The sequence below is a fragment of the Symphalangus syndactylus genome, chromosome 21 (genome assembly GCF_028878055.3).
Source record: "Symphalangus syndactylus isolate Jambi chromosome 21, NHGRI_mSymSyn1-v2.1_pri, whole genome shotgun sequence".
Classification (NCBI taxonomy): domain Eukaryota; kingdom Metazoa; phylum Chordata; class Mammalia; order Primates; family Hylobatidae; genus Symphalangus; species Symphalangus syndactylus.
In genome coordinates this window covers 29,657,777-29,677,318 of record NC_072443.2, presented here as the reverse complement: position 1 = coordinate 29,677,318, position 19,542 = coordinate 29,657,777, and the positions used below count along the sequence as shown (strand labels likewise).

Here is a 19,542-nt window from a genome sequence, read left to right as displayed (position 1 = left end):
GTTTATGAGCTCTCCTCCGACTGGAATGATCCTCCTGTGATTAACTATTAATCCTATTTATTGTATATGTCTTGGTTTAGTAATTACTTTCTCCAAGCTGGGTTGAGTGCCTTTCCTCAGTTCTCATAATGACCTCTGCCTATAGAAATTACTGCTTTTACCACTTGAGTTTATAATAAACTCTTTATGTTCCTTTCTCTTTGGAAACAATGACTGGTTCATAATCATCTTTGTATATCCTGATGTCCAGCATAATGCTTGGAATATATTAGATACTTAAAAAAAGGCATATTAAATAGATAAGTGAATAAGAAATCAGAAATTTTATCAGAAATTTTAGCTGATTGATAACATAAAGATAGGTGCCTAATAAGTTTTGTCCCCTAAAACAAACAAGATAATTAAAATAGAAAAAGATAATTTCCTTTACACTGAGAATAGGAACTTGAAAACCAATAGGGAAGACTTTCTGTAGATTTGCAATATATTAGATCTCTATTGGCATTGTTAGAGTTACTTCTGTAGATCATTTTCTTCTAATTTCTATATTTGTTTTGGATCTTAATTTGCCTTCTTGAGTAGAAAAATGAACATATAACTGGTCTATGTTAATTTTATTCTGATTAGCAGTTACTTTTCATGTAATTACATGGCTTTTATACTATAAAATAATCTATGAATTTAGATTTATTACCTATACCTTTTAGGGTTCAATCACCCTGGATAAATCTGCCAATTTCCCGATCTGGCAAACTGAGTGATGTGATCAGTACCAAGATCCCCTTCAGCCTTAAAATTTCTGAATTTATATTGTTAATTAAAAAATAAAAATACAAATTCAATGTTGTATTTATTTGGTATTAATCAAAATGCATGGGGACTGTAGAGACACTGTTATAACAAATTCTAACTTTACATTCTTCACAAAAATCTTGAGGGAAAAGAAAATTGTCCATATTTTTTTGAATCATGGCTTCTTAGGGAAACACAGGAAACGTGAGAGGGGCATGAAAAAATATAGAACTGAGACAAAATAGTAGGTTTACTCCAAGTTTACAAGTAGCAATATTTAATGCTTTGGTATAAATCCTCTTTATTACAAAGAACAACTACCAAGTAAATCATTGTGTGGAAAAGAATTGATTTGGGAATCAACTGTCTGGGAAAGAAAATCACAAAGAAGTGATTGTGAAGACATTCATTTGTTCTTCAGATATGTAACTGTTTAATCTGAAGTACACTTTAGGATGGAAAACTATTAGGAACGTTTCTTGCTTAATTTTGCCATTCTCCGCTCTGGCTCTGATATTGATTGTTCAGGATTATTGAGCACACATGCTGTAATGAGAATTGTATATAATTTACTATATATACTTAGATATGATAGACATTAAAGGATATATGTGTCTAGTAATAGCAGATGCATGTTTCTGTCCACTAAAGAAATGGTTACAGCTTTTAATAAATATGGCTAAGGGAATGATGTTATGATTACGTGTGTTTGTGTGTGTGTGTGTGTGTGTGCATGCACATACTTCTTCTAGATTTCAACTGAATACACAAAATTATCATTATCTTACACCATTTGCATTGGGATCTTCAGTTTTTCCTTCAAAAAGTGAATTATTAATCATATATTTAACTTTTAGAGTATTATTGTGGTAGGACTCGCCAGTTTCTTGCTACAACATCTATTCATCCCTTTCTCTTTAGAAACAAACTAGAATTTTTATATGGCTTCCCATAATAAAAAACATATTGCCTTCCAGATTTTGCAGCTAAATTTGGCTATGGGACTAAATTCTGGCCTTGAGTTGTTTAAGAGAGGTACTTGTGAGAGTTCTCTGAAGATTGGTCAAAGGAAACTAACTCAGATGGAAGGTCCATTTGCCCTCCTGCCTTTCCTCTTAGCTTTTAGCCTGAAAATCAGTGGTGATGGCTGGAAAGCCAATAGCCATCTTGGAATATGACGTGATTCTGAAGGTGGGAAGCAAGGCTGGGATGGTACAGAATAAAGATAGGAACTTCGGTCCTTGAGAAAACTGTGGAGCCACCATATCTACCTGTAATTCCTACTTTCAGACTTTTTTCTATGTGTGAGAGATTTATCTTATTTAAGTCATTGCTATTTTTGTTGTTAATATTGTTGTTGTTAAGCTAGCATTCTAGTTGAGCCCAAGCTAGGACTCAAGAGTCTGGTTATATCTGATGAGTCCCTGGATCAGCATCCCTCAATGCCAACTATTAAATGTAATGGGTTAATGATGAATGGAACTCTATTTCATGTAACAAAGAACAACTTGTTATGCCCAAATATTACGAGGTCATATCGCTCTTGTTTCTCTCTAACCTGAGATTTGGGTCCATGTTCTCTATGAGAAATTAGAAATTTCTGTTGTGGTATTCTGTTTTTGTGTTAGGATGGTCACTGTAAATCTACTTAATAGTAAAAATAAAATCTTGCTTGGAATTGTGAATTAAATGAATTCTGCATTGTGCAGAAACAGGAACAGCATTATATTTTGTATGTAATACTCTTTAAACAGTCAATTCATTTATTCAATTAATATTTTTGAGCTATTATGGGTTACATAAGTTATGGAGGGGCTTTGTTATTTAGTCAATTCATCTCCAATATCTCAGGGGTCAGTTGTGAATTTAGAAAAAATAGAAGAAAAGAAAAATTAAAGCAAATGACAAAAGTCTAAATATTTTCCTCAAATAATTGTCTTTTTTTTTTCCTTAATGTCTTGTGTTTACAGACTGGAATTTAAGCTGCATTTTTCTAGATGGCACCAGCCTATTGGTACATGTATTAATGTCAAACAGTAATGCTCAAATTACACGGGTTCACAGCTGTCTCTACATAATTTCTTAAGTATTCTTGCCACAAAGTCTTCCCCTCTTTTCTGGGAGACCTAGGGGAAGGGTCTCACATGTCCTTATGACCAGTTTGCTCACATTACTCACTTACTAGCCACTCTCGTGCTTACAAGATCCTTCATGTAGGAGCTCCACCATTCTGTCTCATGTCAGGATCTTCCAGTAGAACACTGCTGTCCCATAACAAGGCCATATAGATGTTCTTTATAGGTTACAATTTCCCACACTGCTAACTGATGCTGCATTCACTTTAAACTGCACCCTACTGGGGATTGACTTTCCTATAGAAATGAGGTGACTATTTATCTAGCCAACTCTCTCAGCTTGAAGTACTACTGCCTATGTCCTGAGTATCATAAAGTCTCTTACGGAAACATTTCTTTGTGTTCTTATTTATAGTCCTGAAGCATGCATCTTTCATTGTGCTTTATCTCTTGTGTCTCTATTGGAGGCACCCGGGGCATGAAGTTTTATCCCAGCAGTTATTTATTCCCTGTGCACATTTACTTTTTCTAGTAATTGGCAGGGAGGACTTCTACTGCCCCATCAGTTTATCAGACAAAACCAAACTCTGAATCCAAGTTTGAGCTCAACTGGGAACCCTGCTACACCAGAACTTAACTTGGATTCCAGATTGCTTGATAAAATAGCTAGCTGACGATAAGCTATAATTTCTTGACTACACACACACACACACACACGCACGTACATATGTACATACAGCAGTTCCTCTCATCCGCAGGATATGCCCAAACCCACAGTGCACGCTTGAAATCTCAGAAAATACTGAACGCTATATATACTATGAGTATTCCAATACATACACACCTATGATAAATTTAATTTATGAAGTAGTCACAGTAAGAGATTAATAACAATAACTATTAATAAAATAACAATATTTTGTAATAAAAGTTATATAAATGCGGTATCTTTCTCTCTCTCAAAATATCTTCTTCTACTATACTCACCTATTTTCAAACCCTGGTTGTCCACAGGTAACTAGAACCAAGGAAAGTGAGATGGCAAATAATTGGTGAGGGATGCTAGCATATCTCACATACACATATTTGAAAATATGTCAAACCATATACCTCAAAACCTGTAATTTATATCAATATGATATGCTTGATACCATAGGCAATGCCATTTTCTCATTAAGTCAACTCTTTCAGTTGCAAAACACCATATAAAAGGAATGGCACATGCTATAACATGTATTTTGGTATTTTACATTTATCCAGATATGAATATAAGTAATATACTTAGTTATAATGTTCCCTTAAGCCACTGTTTTGCTACATGCTTCTACACACTAATTCTTTTAAAATTTATTTTAAACGTAACACAGTTTTTTTCTTCTACAGTCTCCCCTTAGTAAATGTAGCTGCTACGACTATGAGTAAAAGAGATATGGATGGGTGGAGGAGATATGGAGAGGCCAGCACTTTTGTAGATAAATGAATGTGAAAACAAGGAACTACTCTTTAATTACTGGCACAGAAATAATGACAAGGAAACAAAATTACTTCCTGAATCACACTTTATCACCTGACTGGTTGCAAAGGCACATTTTTTTCTGTTTTCGTCAAATTAAAATCTTAACCATGTAAATTCAAGGCTGTAAAGGACAACTCAGGATCCTTCATAGTAATAATTACAGCATTAAAATTCTTATTTGCTAGAAAGTGATTAGAACCATTGAGAAACATTTTATCAGGTTACGTGGTTAGAGAAAGATTTGAAAAAACAAAATCAAAAACAAAAAATCCAGTGTAAAATATCAGAACATCTGAGATGTCCAAGCTGAAAAGTGTAACAAACGCTATCAACTGTAGTGGAAAGAAAGTTCCAAAGTGTGAAGTCCAGAGCAATTGTTGGTAGCATGAGTGGTGGGATTGAAGTAAACTGAAATAAATGGAAGGCATTTGTTTAACCTATGATCTTGCTGAAAGACAAGTCCCAGCACAGTAGCTTTCTCCTTTAAAAACTAGCCAGATGTCGGCCTTTTTAAGAGCACAAAGCATGGTGCCCCAGAAAGAGGTAACAATGCTGATAGAGAATGGCAGCGACAGTAAGGTTGTTTTTAAATGGATAGAAATCTGTGTAAAGGTGACTCCGACAAAACACAATAGCCGTCTCCTCCTCAGTCATTTAGGCAGAAACTTGCACTAAGTAAAAAGGTGCAAGGTATTTATCAGCAATTCCAATTATCTGGTACTTTTATTGCTCTGGCATGATTAGCAGAGACTGGCCAGCGTTGTCAACTATTTGCTTTTTTCATCAGCCTGATGTTTGGTCTGCAATCCGTCTAAAACTAACAGCAAAAGAGAAACTCAGAAACTTAGGAAGTTTTAGTTGGCAGTCAGGTGTCACCCCTAGCCTACTCTGTGAGATTTATTCTGCATTTTAGAAGCTCGGTGGCTGTTGCTCTTTTTTGATAGCCAACAAGAAGCAACGTCATAGACCTGTTTGGCTGATGTCCTGGGTAGAAGGGTTTGGCAGCCCTAGGGAGATGAATTTCTCCAGCGTTGGGCCCGCCCAGAGCGGAGAAGCAACACCCTTCCAGCCACTACTCTGTTGCTATGAAACAAAAGACTAGGAAGGTAAGCGAAGCAGGAAGTCCCGCCTTTCAGCCCCAGATGGCTTTGGCTCCCGGTCCCGACGCTTACGCCCACCTGCCACCCCTCATTGGTTAGCTCCTTCGTGCCTTGCATCCCTTCGTCCATTTCCTTTCCCGTTTCCACTTTCGTTCCCGGGCGAGTCTAGGCCCCTCATTTCTCTCCGAGTCCAATTCCTTTCTGACGTGCTGCGAGCGGGCCTTCCTCTGGGGCCATTGTGTACTGTGGAGGACGTGGACCGGGCGGCAGCGCGAGGAGGACGGACGCCTCCCGCCCATTGGCTGCACCCGCTGTCGGGCGGTGCGCGGGTGCGCGGCACTGGCCCAGCGGCGCGCGGCCCCGCCTCCGCCCCGCCCCGCCCTGGGTCCTGTGTTGGTCACAAGGGTGGGGTGTCCAGCGAGCCGTCTCCTCCTCCTGCTAGTGCTGCTGCGGCGTCCCGCGGCCTCCCCGAGTCGGGCGGGAGGGGAGAGCGGGTGTGGATTTGTCTTGACGGTGATTGTTGTGTCTCCACATCTTGGAGGCCTGCGCGCTGGGTTGCTCCTTCTTCGGGAGCGAGCTGTTTCAGCGATCTCACTCCCCGCCGGGGCTCCCCACACACACTGGGCTGCGTGCGTGTGGAGTGGGACCCGCGCACACGCGTGTCTCTGGACAGCTACGGCGCCCAAAGGCAAGGAGGGAAGGGGTCGCCGGGGAGGCTCTACACTTCTTGCCGGCTCGGGGGCCCGGGGGTAGCCAGGCGCGGGCCAAGGAGGAAGAGGGGACAACCCTGGCTCTCAGCTGCCGTTGCCGCCGCCGTCCAGTTTGAAGTGGGGCATTTAAAGACCAGAACCCGCAGGCCGGGGAGGAGGGAGAGGGAATCCAGGCAGACGGCGGTGAGGATTGCAGCCGGCGGCCGGGAGGCGCGTCCACCCAGGCGCCGAGCACAGTGTCCCTCCCGCGCCCGAGACGGACGGGGCTGCGGGCACGGGAGGGACACTTTGTCCCCTCCCAGTCCACCTTCCTCCCGCAGCTCAGACCCGAGGGGCCGGGAAGGGGCCTGAGCAGGGAAGGGACACAGGCGTCCTGAAACAAAGCTTTGGGTGAGAGCAGAGGCGAGGAGCAAGAGAAGTGAACTCCTCCTTTCCGTGGCCGCTCTTGTCAGTTTTCTCTCCGTCTCTTTTCAAATGGGCTATTTGTGTGTTATTTCATTTGGTTCTTGGGAATAACGACTCACCGCGTTGATTTAAAGAAAGGTGTTCGTGTGTCCGTACTTAGTGGTTTTAGTGTGGGACATGTCCTGCGCCTTTGTTGACAACAGAGCTGTCCCTTAGGTTTGTGTAGAATAATTTTTATGTTTATATAACTTGGAGAAATCTAACAGTGAAAGTGAAGTTTCTGCGTAAGGCTCCCAAAATGTATGATAGGAGCTTCAGTTGCTCTAGTATTTTGAATTGGAATTACGGCAGGAGGGGAAGAACATTCTGTTTTTATCTAGGTGGAGGAAACCTGTTTAAGTTTTTTTTTTTTTTTTTTTATGAGTTGGGTATTAGTTCAGCCTTAGCTACTTGAAACGTGAGCAGGATGCATCTTTAACTCTTAGTATTGTAAAAGCAAATCTAGGATCATTGCTCCTAAAACTACTGTTTGTAAAGATTGAGAGTGTAAATTCACAAGCTTATTGATAAAGATGAATCTGGAACTTTTGGTTTTCTCTCATTGGTGGAGGAAGATGCAGTGGGTACAAGTTAGTCTCTTTAGTTTTCTGGTGGGTAAATATTTTCAAAACCAACTAACTTTTCTTTTTTTAAATCTGCCTTTTAAAGAACTAAAATTCCAGATGGCAAACTCAATGAATGGCAGAAACCCTGGTGGTCGAGGAGGAAATCCCCGAAAAGGTCGAATTTTGGGTATTATTGATGCTATTCAGGATGCAGTTGGACCCCCTAAGCAAGCTGCCGCAGATCGCAGGACGGTGGAGAAGACTTGGAAGCTCATGGACAAAGTGGTAAGTTCTGACGTTGCCTGTGCGAAACACTATTCACTTTGTCTGTGGTTTCTCCAGATTTATTTATACTGTTAATTAATACCAACCATTGTTATGGCAACAGTCTTTTGATTTCAATTCATCATTTTTCTTACTTCAACTCTGTGTTTTTTGAAAAGTTGGATTCAAAGACTTTTTTTTTTTTAACCTTTTATCCTTTCTACTCTTTAAGGTTCAGAGTTCCTCTACATGACTCAGTATGCAAAGTTTTACCATTAGCTGCATTTTGTTAGTGTATGGCCATAGAATGCTTGGAAGTGTTTGTTCTGTCTTCTGTGAGGTTGTGTTACTCTTAGATAACAAAAGAGTACAAGCAGGTTATTTAAGTCTTTGAGCACTCATGACAATCATCTGGTATGATACTGAAAATATTTACTGGGGAAAGAAACAGATTAGTTCTTAAGTGAAGAAGCAGTATTTGAGGGAGTTTCCATTTTCATCTTTGAGAATTCATCTTCATTAAGAAACTTTTTTTGTTGTTAATGGGAGAGTTAACAGTTTCTTTCATCTACTATTCCATTTTGAAACAGGAAACCTTTCGATGGCACATTGTTTATTGTGAAAGGAAAATTTATGTTGGGGGTGGCGAGGCTGAGAGTATCAGAAACCTCTGTGGTTTCTGCATGTTGCTTTCAGACAAACTATAATTTCACAAGAAGAAATCAAGATGGGTGTCAGTATCCAGAGAAGTCAATCTGAATACCTTACAAAGATTTACTCAGCAACTGTAGCTGTCAGTATCCTACCTTACTAAGTATGATTATAAAATAAATTTAAGATGTAGCTTGCTGCTTTGCAAAAATTAATAATTCTTTTTTTTTGAAGCAGTAACACTGTTCTGGATTTATTAGTAAATGTTTGTAACACGTTATGACTTTATTTCGTAGATATCTGGAACTAATTATAAGTTTAGTTGATGCAAGACTCAGTATCTTTATAACTGAAGAAATGGAGGTTTTAAAAAAAAATTTGTAGGGATGTGCCAGAGCATCCATGAAATCATGTGGTAACATTCATCTTTGCTTTGATTTGCTCCTGTCTGTAAATATTGGCTACGAAAGCCACTATCAGTAGTAGTAGCAGTATACGAATGTGACAAGATTTCCATTATTTTCATTTATTCTGATGGAAAGGACACACAGATGAATGACTGGCCTGTCATTCTACAGGCAATGGTGCCAAATGCAGAGCCAGAATATTTTTGCCAGATAAATAGCCTTAGTTTTGGGCTTCAATGTGACCTATTTAAGCTTCTGCCAATTTATTCAAATTGTTATATTAAAGTGCTCCAGACAGAACGACGTCATAGTGTCAGAATATTACAACTTGCTGCTTGGGGTTCAGTTTTGATTTTAGCATTGGATACTTTAGAATAAGGACTATTCAATTGGAAAAATAGCATATATTTGTCAAGCACAATGCTGCCTATCTTGTCTTTGCTAAAGAGTGTGCATTTGAAGGTCACTCTCACTGCCTAAATCATTAGTTGGGGTAAGAGAAGGAATTCAAGGTTTTTCTCTAACTTACCTGCTACATAAGTGGACAGCAAATGGTTCAACTTCTATAAAGGGGCTGTTCTTTTTCCCCCACCCTCCATCTTGGAGTGGTCAGTATTTGTACATTTGTGAGTGTTAGGACATCAAATCAAAAAGATTTATATAAGGAAGTGGTGAGCTATAGTTACTATAAAATTATTTTTGAAACATTAAAAATGATGTACACAATTTTGGTCTGTAACTGGTTGTTAACATAAGTTTTATTCACTTTTAATTATTTCACCATGAGTTATGGTAAAATAAATGGTTATTTGATCGTTAAACATCTGCTATTGTTTATTTTATTAACCCTTCTGTGGGTTTAGGTTTAGTTTCTCCAATTGAGAAACTTGACTCAACAAGGAAATCTATTATCAAAAGTCTCTACTTAGTGGGATGTGGGTGCGGGTGTTGGCAAATGTACATTGCCTGTTTATCTTCATTATTTGTCGAAGATGAAAATGGTTGTGTTCATTTGTGAATGTACCCAGGGGCTTTGTGGAGAGAAATCACATAAATTATTATGAAAGAATTCAGTATGTTTATTTTTACTCTTAAGATACAGTAAATAAAAAGGCGTTGGTAATTACTAATTGGCAGTATATAAGTGTGTAGTACAGAAACATCCCCCTCTTTTGTTTATCTTTTCTTATTTGTTAGTGGTGAAGGAAGTGGCTCATAATACCAACATTGTCCTGATGATTACATCAGGAACTTTATTATTAGTTCTGAAGTTAATCCCTTGACACATTACCTTTTTAAAAAAATACTGCAATAGCATGAATTTAGTTTGTAAATAACAGAAAATAGCAATTTTCAAGTCTAATTGGTAGGTATGTAAAAGGCAGAGTTAAGTGTATAGTTAATATTTTTTTCTTATGAAGCCTCTTTGTAAGGGTAGATCTTGGAAGTATAAATATGAACACAAGCTTCAATTTCAGTGTGTTTCAGCTACTAATAAAGTAAAATAACTATTTTTACAGGGAATAATGAAGCAGTCTTGGGTTGTAGGGGAAATATCTAGTGAGTATGTAGTTTTACCATTTCTTGGCCTCTAGAATTTAAAATGGTCAATTGAAATTGTTTCCAATTAATGTTCTGTTTTCAGAGGGCAGGGTTTTGCTCTAAGGTCACTGAGAATGGGAGAGTGTAATTGCTCTGTTGTGTTCCTTATAAGATGTAGAACGTTTTGTAACAGAAAATCAGTAGCACAGAGTTAGCATAGTCCATGTTTTGAGGAAAAGAATAGTAGATAGTAGCATATCCCAAAACATCCCATTTAAACAGATTTTCTGGCCTTAGTTCTATGTGTCAGTGTAATTTGATAGCTGACCCAAAAGCACATCAGTGGATGCTTATTTGATACAGTGATAGAAGTATTAATCATGAATACATATCTAGGCTCAAGTGCGCCCAGAATGAAGTGTGGAGTCTGTTCTGAAGCTACTTAAGAGACAAGGTTTCTTAAACACTTAATAAACATTTTTTGAGGGCCTACTGTGTTTCCACTGAGTGCTTGTTACTGGGGATATGAAGCTAGACAAGACATAATCCCGCCTTTGACCTGTCAAGGAACTCAGAGAGCAGTATCAGAGCCAAACACATAAATGGATAATTGCCATGTAGTATGGAAAGGGCTGTATTACAAACCCAAAGTACAGTGGGAACAGAGTAGAGAACATCCTCCTTGTTTTTCTGGCCAGTGTTCAGACGGTTTTCTGTCTGGATTCTGCTGGCCATTGCCTTTTGGGAACAGCATTATTGTGCTCTTGTTGGAAATGCTGAGGTGAGAGTAAGGAAATGATTACTAATTAGTATGGTTGGAATGATAATTTATTAATGTGAGGTTCCTGAGCATGGTTTTCACAAGAATCTTAGCCAGGTGATGGAAAATAGAAGAAACAATTTTCCATCTAATAGATACTAAATGTAATGAGCATACATGGATGCTCGGAAAATTAGAAAATAATTAATTGATGCTAAAGAGCAAAGCACGCTGAGTACCTGCCTCAAATTTTTGTCTTGCTGTCCTTGTCATTTATTTTAAATTACATTACCGAAAGAATTTAAAAAGCATTTAGGAAGTGATGATGCCCAGTAGGCTTTTCCTGCCTTTTGCCCTCAGTCTATTTAGTACATTTTTCAAGCTTGAAATATAATTCATACTCCTTTTAATTTAATTGTGATCATAATATATTTTAAAGTTTGTCAATCAAGGATGCTTGGATTATATATAAATATTTTAAAGAATACAAGTAAACTTTCTTTTCTAAGCTGAGTTCCTCATATCTCTGAAAGATATTCCATGTGGAGTAAAACAGGTTTTAGATGCCTATTGTTTGTGTTTACTGATTTGGAGACTCTTAGCTTCCTAGAGCCTTAAAACAAGGGATATCATTCATTTGAATTATACTTCTTGACATATTTCCTTTTCCTCACTGAAGTTGTTCCACCTTAGCAGAATCATGAGTCGTAGTAGACTTGGTTAGGGGATAATAACAAATTGTCTGGACAGTTTTGTTTAGTACTCAGTTCAGTTTTGAATTTGTGTTGTGATAAATGAAGTGATCCCAAAGTTTGGTACATGACTTCTAAGAAAAGCTATTGATAAAGTAAAGGATTTAAAGGAATCCTACAAAGACTTACCTTGGTTTATCCCTGTGATATAAAGCATTCATATAATGTAGGCCTTAATCAGTTAGTAATCTTTTAACTAGTACAAAATTTTTAGCATTCAGATTTTGAATCTATTTCTTTCTTCTTTTTAAAAGGTGCTTTATGTGCTGTCTGTTGATTTCATCATTCTTTTATCAAATCTCAACTATGGAAAGACAGACATTTCCAAATAGCTATGCCATAGAGTAAAATGTAGTAAGTGCTTTAAGGTAGTATAAATAAAGTGCCGAGACATAGTATGTGGCAGAGGTGAACCGTTGCTTGCTAAGGGTGAAAAGTTGGTGTAGAGTGAAGCATGGAGGAGGTACTGTCCGGCTCATGGGTTGGATTCCAGTGTGATGGAGGACATTTCGGTTGAAGGAATGATAGATTGTTGAGTAAGAGAGGGGAAGTTAGGGGAAGATGATAGTGGTTTTAATTGCTTTTGTCAAATAATTTTGTCTTAATTTATTTGGTAGAAAACCATTGAAGGCTCTTAATCAGGGAGGGAAAATATCAGGGCTGTGCTTTGATAGAATTCTTACTTGACTCTGTAAAGCTTGGATTAAGAGAAAAAAACTGAAAGCAAGAGTAATGATCAAGAGGAATTAAAACAGTCTGGGCAAGAAATAATGAAATGCTGGCCTAGATAATTGGAAGTAGGTATAGCAAGTGTTAGTTCAAATGTGGGAGGCATTTTGGAGGTAAAATCTACAGGTCTTGGTGGCCCCTTAGAGTTAGAGGATGAAAGAAGGTGCAGTGAAAGTGACTCTTGAGGTTTTCAGCCTAGTTGACTCCGAAGGCAGTGATGCACTTAATGAAGCAAGGAACATAAGAAGGAAAAGAGGAAGTGTGGGGGTTAGTTTTTGGCCATGCTAAGTTCACCATGCCAGGGTGAATTTCATTTAAAGTCAGAAAATTAAGTGTACAGTTCAAGAGAGAAGTAGAAACAAGAGACACATATTTGGTAGATATTCTTATAGAGATAGCATTTCATGCTATAGAACTGCCAGAGATTTCGGAGGAAGAGTAGAGGGAGCAATTCAGAGAAAAAGTCAGATAATTGAATTTTGGGGAGTTTGAGGGGTGTAATTCAATACCAGAAAAGGAAAGAGAATCCTACGTAGATTAATGATGAGAAAGGTAGAATTAAACCATTATGATTTCCTAGGTAGAAACAGCTTTAAGAAGAAGATAAAATCTGAAGTTCTGATAAAACTAAGTTCAAATTCAAGTGGAGAAAACCAAACGGGGTGAAAAGTTAAGAAGTCATTGAATTGTATGGTTAGAGGCCATTACTGACCTTTGTAGAGCAGTTTAACTTATGTGATGGGGCGAGATTAAAATGAGTATGTGGATTATTTAAAAATTGTTCTAGAACTGTAACAACAATGAAAAGGAAGGGAGTTATGTTAGCTTGAGGATTTGAACATCATTGAAATAACTGTGTGTGGGTGTGTATGTATGTATGTATGTGTGCACGCACCATAGGAGAGGTTCAAAGACTGGGGGGAAAAAAAAAGATTGATGGGAAAGGATGTAGTTAGGGAATGACCTAAGATGCAAGGGAAAAAGAAATAGTTGAAGCAGTAGCATTCTAGATTAAACTGTGGGAGGGAAAGACTAGGAACAAGTAGAAGGGTTAATTAATCTTGGCAGATAAATGTAACTTCCACTTACGCAGGAGGAAAGCAAGGGAATATACAGAGAAGTTTTGAGAGAATTTGTAAATTTTATATTGGTTTGTCAGGAAGTGATTTAAGGCATAATATTTATAATGTTTAAACCATGTTTTTAATTTTGTATCATGAAATATGTAATATATATATTTTAACTAGTCTTCTAGCAATTAAGTGGGTAAATAGGTAAAAAATTAAAATGAAAATCAATTCTCATCTTTAATATTAAGTTCATCTTATTATACACTTGCTGTGACTTAAAGGATGCCACAGTGCTATTTTTATCCACTCTGCTTGGGCGTATATTAATAATATTATTACCTTTTAACTAAGGTTTCTTGTTTTTTGTTTTTAAGTATTTGTAGGTTGCTAATTTTTTCTAGTAATGAAAGACACATTTTGAAAATAGCCAACAAATTTTATAGGTTTTTAACATAGTTACATTTAGATAATTGTTGAGCTTATATTATCTTACAGTATCAATGAAAAAAGTATTAATAGTTATAGTATTCTACCTGCTAAAAGGTTTAAAAAAATATTAAAGCCCTACATCTTTTCCTAAGAGCCTCTTGGGTTTGAAGAAACCAGAGGATTCCATGTCAGCTGACAGGAACACTGACCTGGGCTTAGCCTTATTTCTTGCTTTTCTGCACAGAACATTCCAGGCTTTTTAAGGGTTTTAGGCAGCATGAGTAACTTTATGAGCTAAAAGAACTTCTAAAAATCGTGATCCTCAACAAACTGTTCAGCGCCCTTGGTCTAATTTTCATACCTTTGCAAAATCTGCAGGGATTTTGCCTTGTGATGGAATGTAAAATATGGAAGGGAGAAGAAATATTAAGAAGGAGATGGGGCTAACTCTGTTCTGGACACAGTGCATAGCACCTTACATTTCCTCTTGTAAGAATTATAATATCCTAAGAGGTTTCCCAAAGAAGAACCCTGCCCAAGATTGTAAAGCTAGTAAATGTTAGGGACAGATCCTAGATTTGCTTGATTCTAATGTCTGTGTTCACAGTATGAAGAGTCAAGCACACTGCTCCATGGAATAATACGATGCTTCCTTTTTCCAAAGGAAGTAAATCAAAAGGGCATTTCCCCTCCTCCACTCCCATATTTGATATTATAAAATTCTTCTCCAAATTTTGTACTCATTTTTAGGCAGCTTTATTCAATATAGTTATGGATATCCTATTTGTAATATAATTTTCCTGAGAGGTTCTTCCTTACTTTGTTTGCTTCCTCCTCCTCTTCCTCCTTTCTGCCATCAAATATTTATTGCATATCTACTATATGCAAAGTTCTATATTAGGTGATAGAGAGAGACCAATGAGAAAGACTGTTCTTCACCTTTAAGGAAGTTCCATTCTCATTTGGAAGAAAGAGAGTGAACAGAATACACAATTGATATTTTAATTACAACTAGTCAGTTCTTTAACGTTGCTTCTTAATGTCAATCTTCTGAAGACATCTTCGTGGAAAACCATAAAGGTCTTGGTAATTTTCTCTAAATTCAGCTGTGCTGGACTCATGATCAATTTTATATGCCAACTTTGTTTTGCCCAATTAATGTTCTATGAAAAAAGTGTAGTTTTTATACTTTTTTACACTTTACATTTTTATACTTAGTAAAATACATTTTTATAATTTTTATATTTAGTAATTATTTGCTGCATTAAAATGGAAAGAACCCAAAGAACTCTTCGTTACCTGTTACTATAAAGATGTATATATATACTTTTAGGTAACTGTAATAAGAAACCTCTTCTAACATTTATAGGAAGAGGACAGGGCTTTCTTTTTTTTTTTTTTTTTGAGACGGAGTCTCACTCTGTTGCCCAGGTTGGAGTGCAGTGGTGCGATCTCGGCTCACTGCAAGCTCCGTCTCCTGGGTTCACACCATTCTTCTGCCTCAGCCTCCCAAGTACCTGGGATTACAGGCACCCGCCACCACACCCTGATAATTTTGTTTTTGTATTTTTAGTAGAAACAGAGTTTCACCGTGTTAGCCAAGATGTTCTCGATCTCCTGACCTCGTGATCTGCTCGCATCGGCCTCCCAAAGTGCTGGGATTACAGACGTGAGCCACCGCGCCTGGCCCAGGGCTTTCTATATTGTTTTTAAGAATGAGGCAGTTCACTTGAGAGTATATTACTTGATTCAGTATAACTGAATGCACCATGAAGTGAGATGTGCTTTATAATGAAAGTCTTACAGTATAGGCACAATTCCTTACTGTTGAAATTTTCATTTTATTTGGTAAAAGTTCTTTCCTATGTTTCACAGGCTGGTTTGAACCTTGTTTGCAAGGAATGTACTATGATCTAATACATTTTGATTACCTTTTGGCTGGAAGTTTTAATTAAGGCGCAGTCAGAAAACTCTTTAAATGCAAGATTATTCCAAGAATAAGTAATGACTTGGAAAATTCTTATAGCATTAGTAAATCCTGTTTTTGTATTTGTGCTTTTGCTTTGATATGGTTGAATATATGTATATAAATACATATTTATGTATTGGAATGCATAGCCAATGTATTAATAATATATTTTTATTCATGTGAAACAATGCAGACTACATGTACAGAGAGAGTCTCCTTAAATATTTCTAATACATTCAAGCAAATACAAAACTCAGTTGTATGTTGGTATGGAGACAGTTCCTGATTCTCAAGTCCAGCTATCAGGGTTCTGAGCAGTAACCTTAGTTAGGTTCTAGTTCTGTATTTCAGTATTGACACATCAAAAGGACTTGGTCCTGGTGATTTCCAAATTTTTTGAGTCAATGGCTGTAGTGGAATTTTCAGCCTAATTCCAGTAGTAAATGTTTTGCCTTTTAGTTCAACAGAAAAGAGCAATATTGCTATCGAACCAATTCTTTTATGCACCAATTGGTGCCCTAAAAAGTTCATCATTTTATAATGTGACTACAGATTTGTTCTTTATCAAAGCTCTTCTGTGTTAGTACCAAGCTTCATTCTAGGAAGCAATTTAGGTATTTCTAGAAGAGCTGTAACCATTTGAATCTGAACTTGACCCTGGTGGTGAGCTTGGTTCTCTCTCTAATATACTGCTTTTAGAAAAGCAATTTTTCTTTCCTGGCTTTTGCAGCTCCTTGCACATAGCAGGTACTCAATAAATATTTATTGAATGGAATTGAATTTGACCTGCTTAGAAGTCATAGTCCTGATGTAGGGTTATTCAGTTTTGGCAGAAGCTGTCATAAATCATAGGGTTTAATAGTAATCCAACTGATGAACTGCGCACTCAGTGGCGTACAGTAGTTCAGCATTGTATGTTGCACTTTCCCAAGTGCAAATTTAGAAAACAGTTTAGCCTACAGAGCCTTGATGAGCTGACTCTGGCCTATTTCAGATCTCTTGTACTACTCGCTCACAGCCTTTCTTCCTATGCTCCGACCTTTTAGAATAACTGCATTTACTCCTCTCTTAACATCCTTGCTCTCTGGTGTCTCTTAAGTCTTAGCACACTTCTTTGCCTAGAATACTCCTTTTGGCAAATTTAAGTATGTATTTCCTGACACTCTTATGTGGAGATGAGTGAGCTGCTGCTTTTCTCCTGTAGCAGTTTGTTCTTGCCTCCATCATAGCACTAAATTCTCCTGTAATTCTTTACCTAAGCCACCAGTCTTTCCCACTAGACAGCTGCTTGAGGGCAGGGGTGTGATTTATTCCTTTCTGTGTTCCCTAGAGCCTGAAAATGCCTGCCACATAAATGTTTGTTGAATTAACAAATGGGTCCTGAAGTTTATGTAAATTTGCAAATGAAATGAAATAAAAATGTAAATGAGTTTAGCAGGGATCATTAATTATATGCCTAATTTTAATTAAATTGTGATATAGTTAGAAAGATCAGCCCGAGATTCAGAAGATACAAGCTCTTGTATTGGATTAATGATATTTTAATGGTCCCTTAATCTTTCTAGTTCTTAGTTTTTTTAAATCTGGAAATGAATGGATTGGGTAGAATCTTTACTAAGATCCCTTAGAGCAAGAATTACATTGCTCTTAAGTTAATTATAGAGAACTATGTCTCTTCTGCCAGACTCTTTGCATCTCTTTGAATCAGGAAGTATGTTCTAGTCATCTATAATTTCTTAGCACTAAGCTCAGTACCTGGCATATAGTAGTTCAAACAATTTCCACCTGATAAAGCAATAAATTCCCACATGGAATTACAGTTTAAAATAAAGCAAATGAGAAAAAAGTTCAGATAAAGAATAGTGAATTAAATATTTGTAAAATGTAAACGTTTCTGTCAAAGAATATTTATGTGGAATGTCTGGAAAAAAATACCTGACAGAAATTTTGTATGTATCAGTTAAAAAGTTCTCTAGTAGAGGAAATGAATTTGAAGCTGCCTGGTCCCCAAACTAGAAGAAAATAATGTATCAGTCTGTGACATGTTACACCAAGTTTTATGTTGCTGAAATTAAACTATGCCTGCTGTAGAATGTTGGTGGCAATATTCTTGGTATTTATGTATACTTGTGATAGTATTTTTGGTTTAAATAATTTAAAAACTATATTCTTTTTCAAGCAGGATTTGTTAAATAATTGGCATATTTGGGACTTAATCTTTAGGGCAGAATGAACTCTGATTATACTAATGTATCACATATTATAAAGGGGGTAAAAAAAGCTCTGTCAGCCCTTTTCACTATAGTTTTGTAAAGATTTCCTGTTATTTAGTAAACGAGATGCCATCTTACCTTTCCAAGGACTTTCTTGGAGATAAAAATAATATTATTACTTTTTAACTAAGGCTATACCTTTGGGTTATTAATTTGAATACTTGATACTTTAGAGTTCAATTGTAAAAATAAAGGAAATAATACAATCAAACTATTTGTGAAAAAAAAAATGGCAGTCAACCAATCCATTAATTTGTTGGTTATATACTCAACAATTCTGCTTTAAGGCATTGTTTACAAAGAGGAAGAATATAAGATCATGCCCTGGGTTAATGTGAAAAATATTATCTTAAATTAGAGGCTGATGGTTGGAAATTTGAACCAGATTTTTCTCCCCATCTACTCCCCTCAAAAAAATCCCCGATCCCCAGTGATTTCTTTTCTTTCTTTTTCTTTCTTTTTTTTTTTTTTTTTTTGAGATGGAGTCTTGCTTTCTTGTCCAGGCTAAGTTCAGTGATGTGATCTCAGCTCACTGCAACCTCTGCCTCCTGGGTTCAAGTGATTCTCCTGCTGCAGCCTCCTGAGTAGCTGGGATTACAGGCACCTGCCACCACACCCAGCTAATTTTTGTATTTTTAGTAGAGACAGGGTTTCACCATGTTGGCCAGGATGGTCTCGAACTCCTGACCTCATGATCTGCCTGCCTCGGCCTCCCAAAGTGCTGGGATTACAGGTGTGAGCCACTGCGCCTGGCCAATTTTTCTAAGAAAGTAAGTGTGATAGTGTGTATAAGAGTACTCTTTAAATTTGTTGGTTCCTTGATTTATTGTGTTTGTTATGCTTGAAGTTATTATAGTTCAATTGTTTATTTGTCCCAGGCACTTTTATGGGTGCCCAGGGGCAGATCCGTGTTTTATGCCCCCTGAAACTTATATAATTTGAAAGAATCTTTCTAAATATAAAGAATACGAAAGTACAAACATCAAATTTTGTATGAAAGTGAATTTTTTTGTAGAATGAGAAAAATCCACAAAGCACTATAATTTTTAAAAAGCTGGTATATCTACAAGTGATTAGAGAAATAATCTAGACTAGTTTTTGGCTCTGTACATTTTATACTTTGATTATCTTCCATTACCACATCTACTTCCAGTTTTGGGTGCCATGAAGCACATTCAAATTGTCAGATTTGAATTGGATTTCACTGTTCCCGTGGTAGGCTAGTCAGCATTGTGGGCACCTCAGGTGTTTCTAAAACCATCTTTAAAGTTCTATTACAGATTTTAAAAATATTGTATTTATTTAAGGTGTATAACATGATACTTTGATGTATATACACATAGTGAAATGGTTGCTGCATCAAATAAATTAACATATCCTTCACCTTCCATAATTTCCTTTTTGTGGTAAGACCATTTAAACTCTGTTCTCTTAGCAAATTTTCAGAATACAGTATTATTAGCTATAGGCCTCATTCTGTACATTAGATCTCC

The 19,542-nt window shown here is 37.1% G+C and overlaps 1 protein-coding gene and 1 long non-coding RNA gene across 16 annotated transcripts in view; one reads left to right on the top strand and one right to left on the bottom strand.

The window, feature by feature from the left end:
- Positions 1-4,408: 4,408 nt before the first annotated feature.
- On the bottom strand, positions 4,409-5,780 carry LOC134735474 (uncharacterized). The gene is made up of 2 exons (XR_010118627.1): positions 5,562-5,780; positions 4,409-5,200 (listed from the first exon to the last, which is right to left on the bottom strand). It is a non-coding gene; the product is annotated as an uncharacterized lncRNA (long non-coding RNA).
- CBLB (Cbl proto-oncogene B) overlaps positions 5,513-19,542 on the top strand; it is a 268,224-nt gene continuing 254,194 nt past the window's right edge. For 5 of the 15 annotated variants that reach the window (XM_055260472.2, XM_055260476.2, XM_055260471.2 and 2 more), the window contains exons 1-2: positions 5,868-5,996; positions 7,307-7,488. In XM_055260472.2, the coding sequence (XP_055116447.1) occupies positions 7,321-7,488 (168 nt within the window). In that variant the 5' untranslated portion in view covers positions 5,868-5,996; positions 7,307-7,320. Of the gene's footprint in view, positions 5,578-5,853; positions 6,172-7,306; positions 7,489-19,542 lie in introns of those variants that run through there. The other 10 variants (XM_055260475.2, XM_063630595.1, XM_055260473.2 and 7 more) reach the window with 5 other exon arrangements.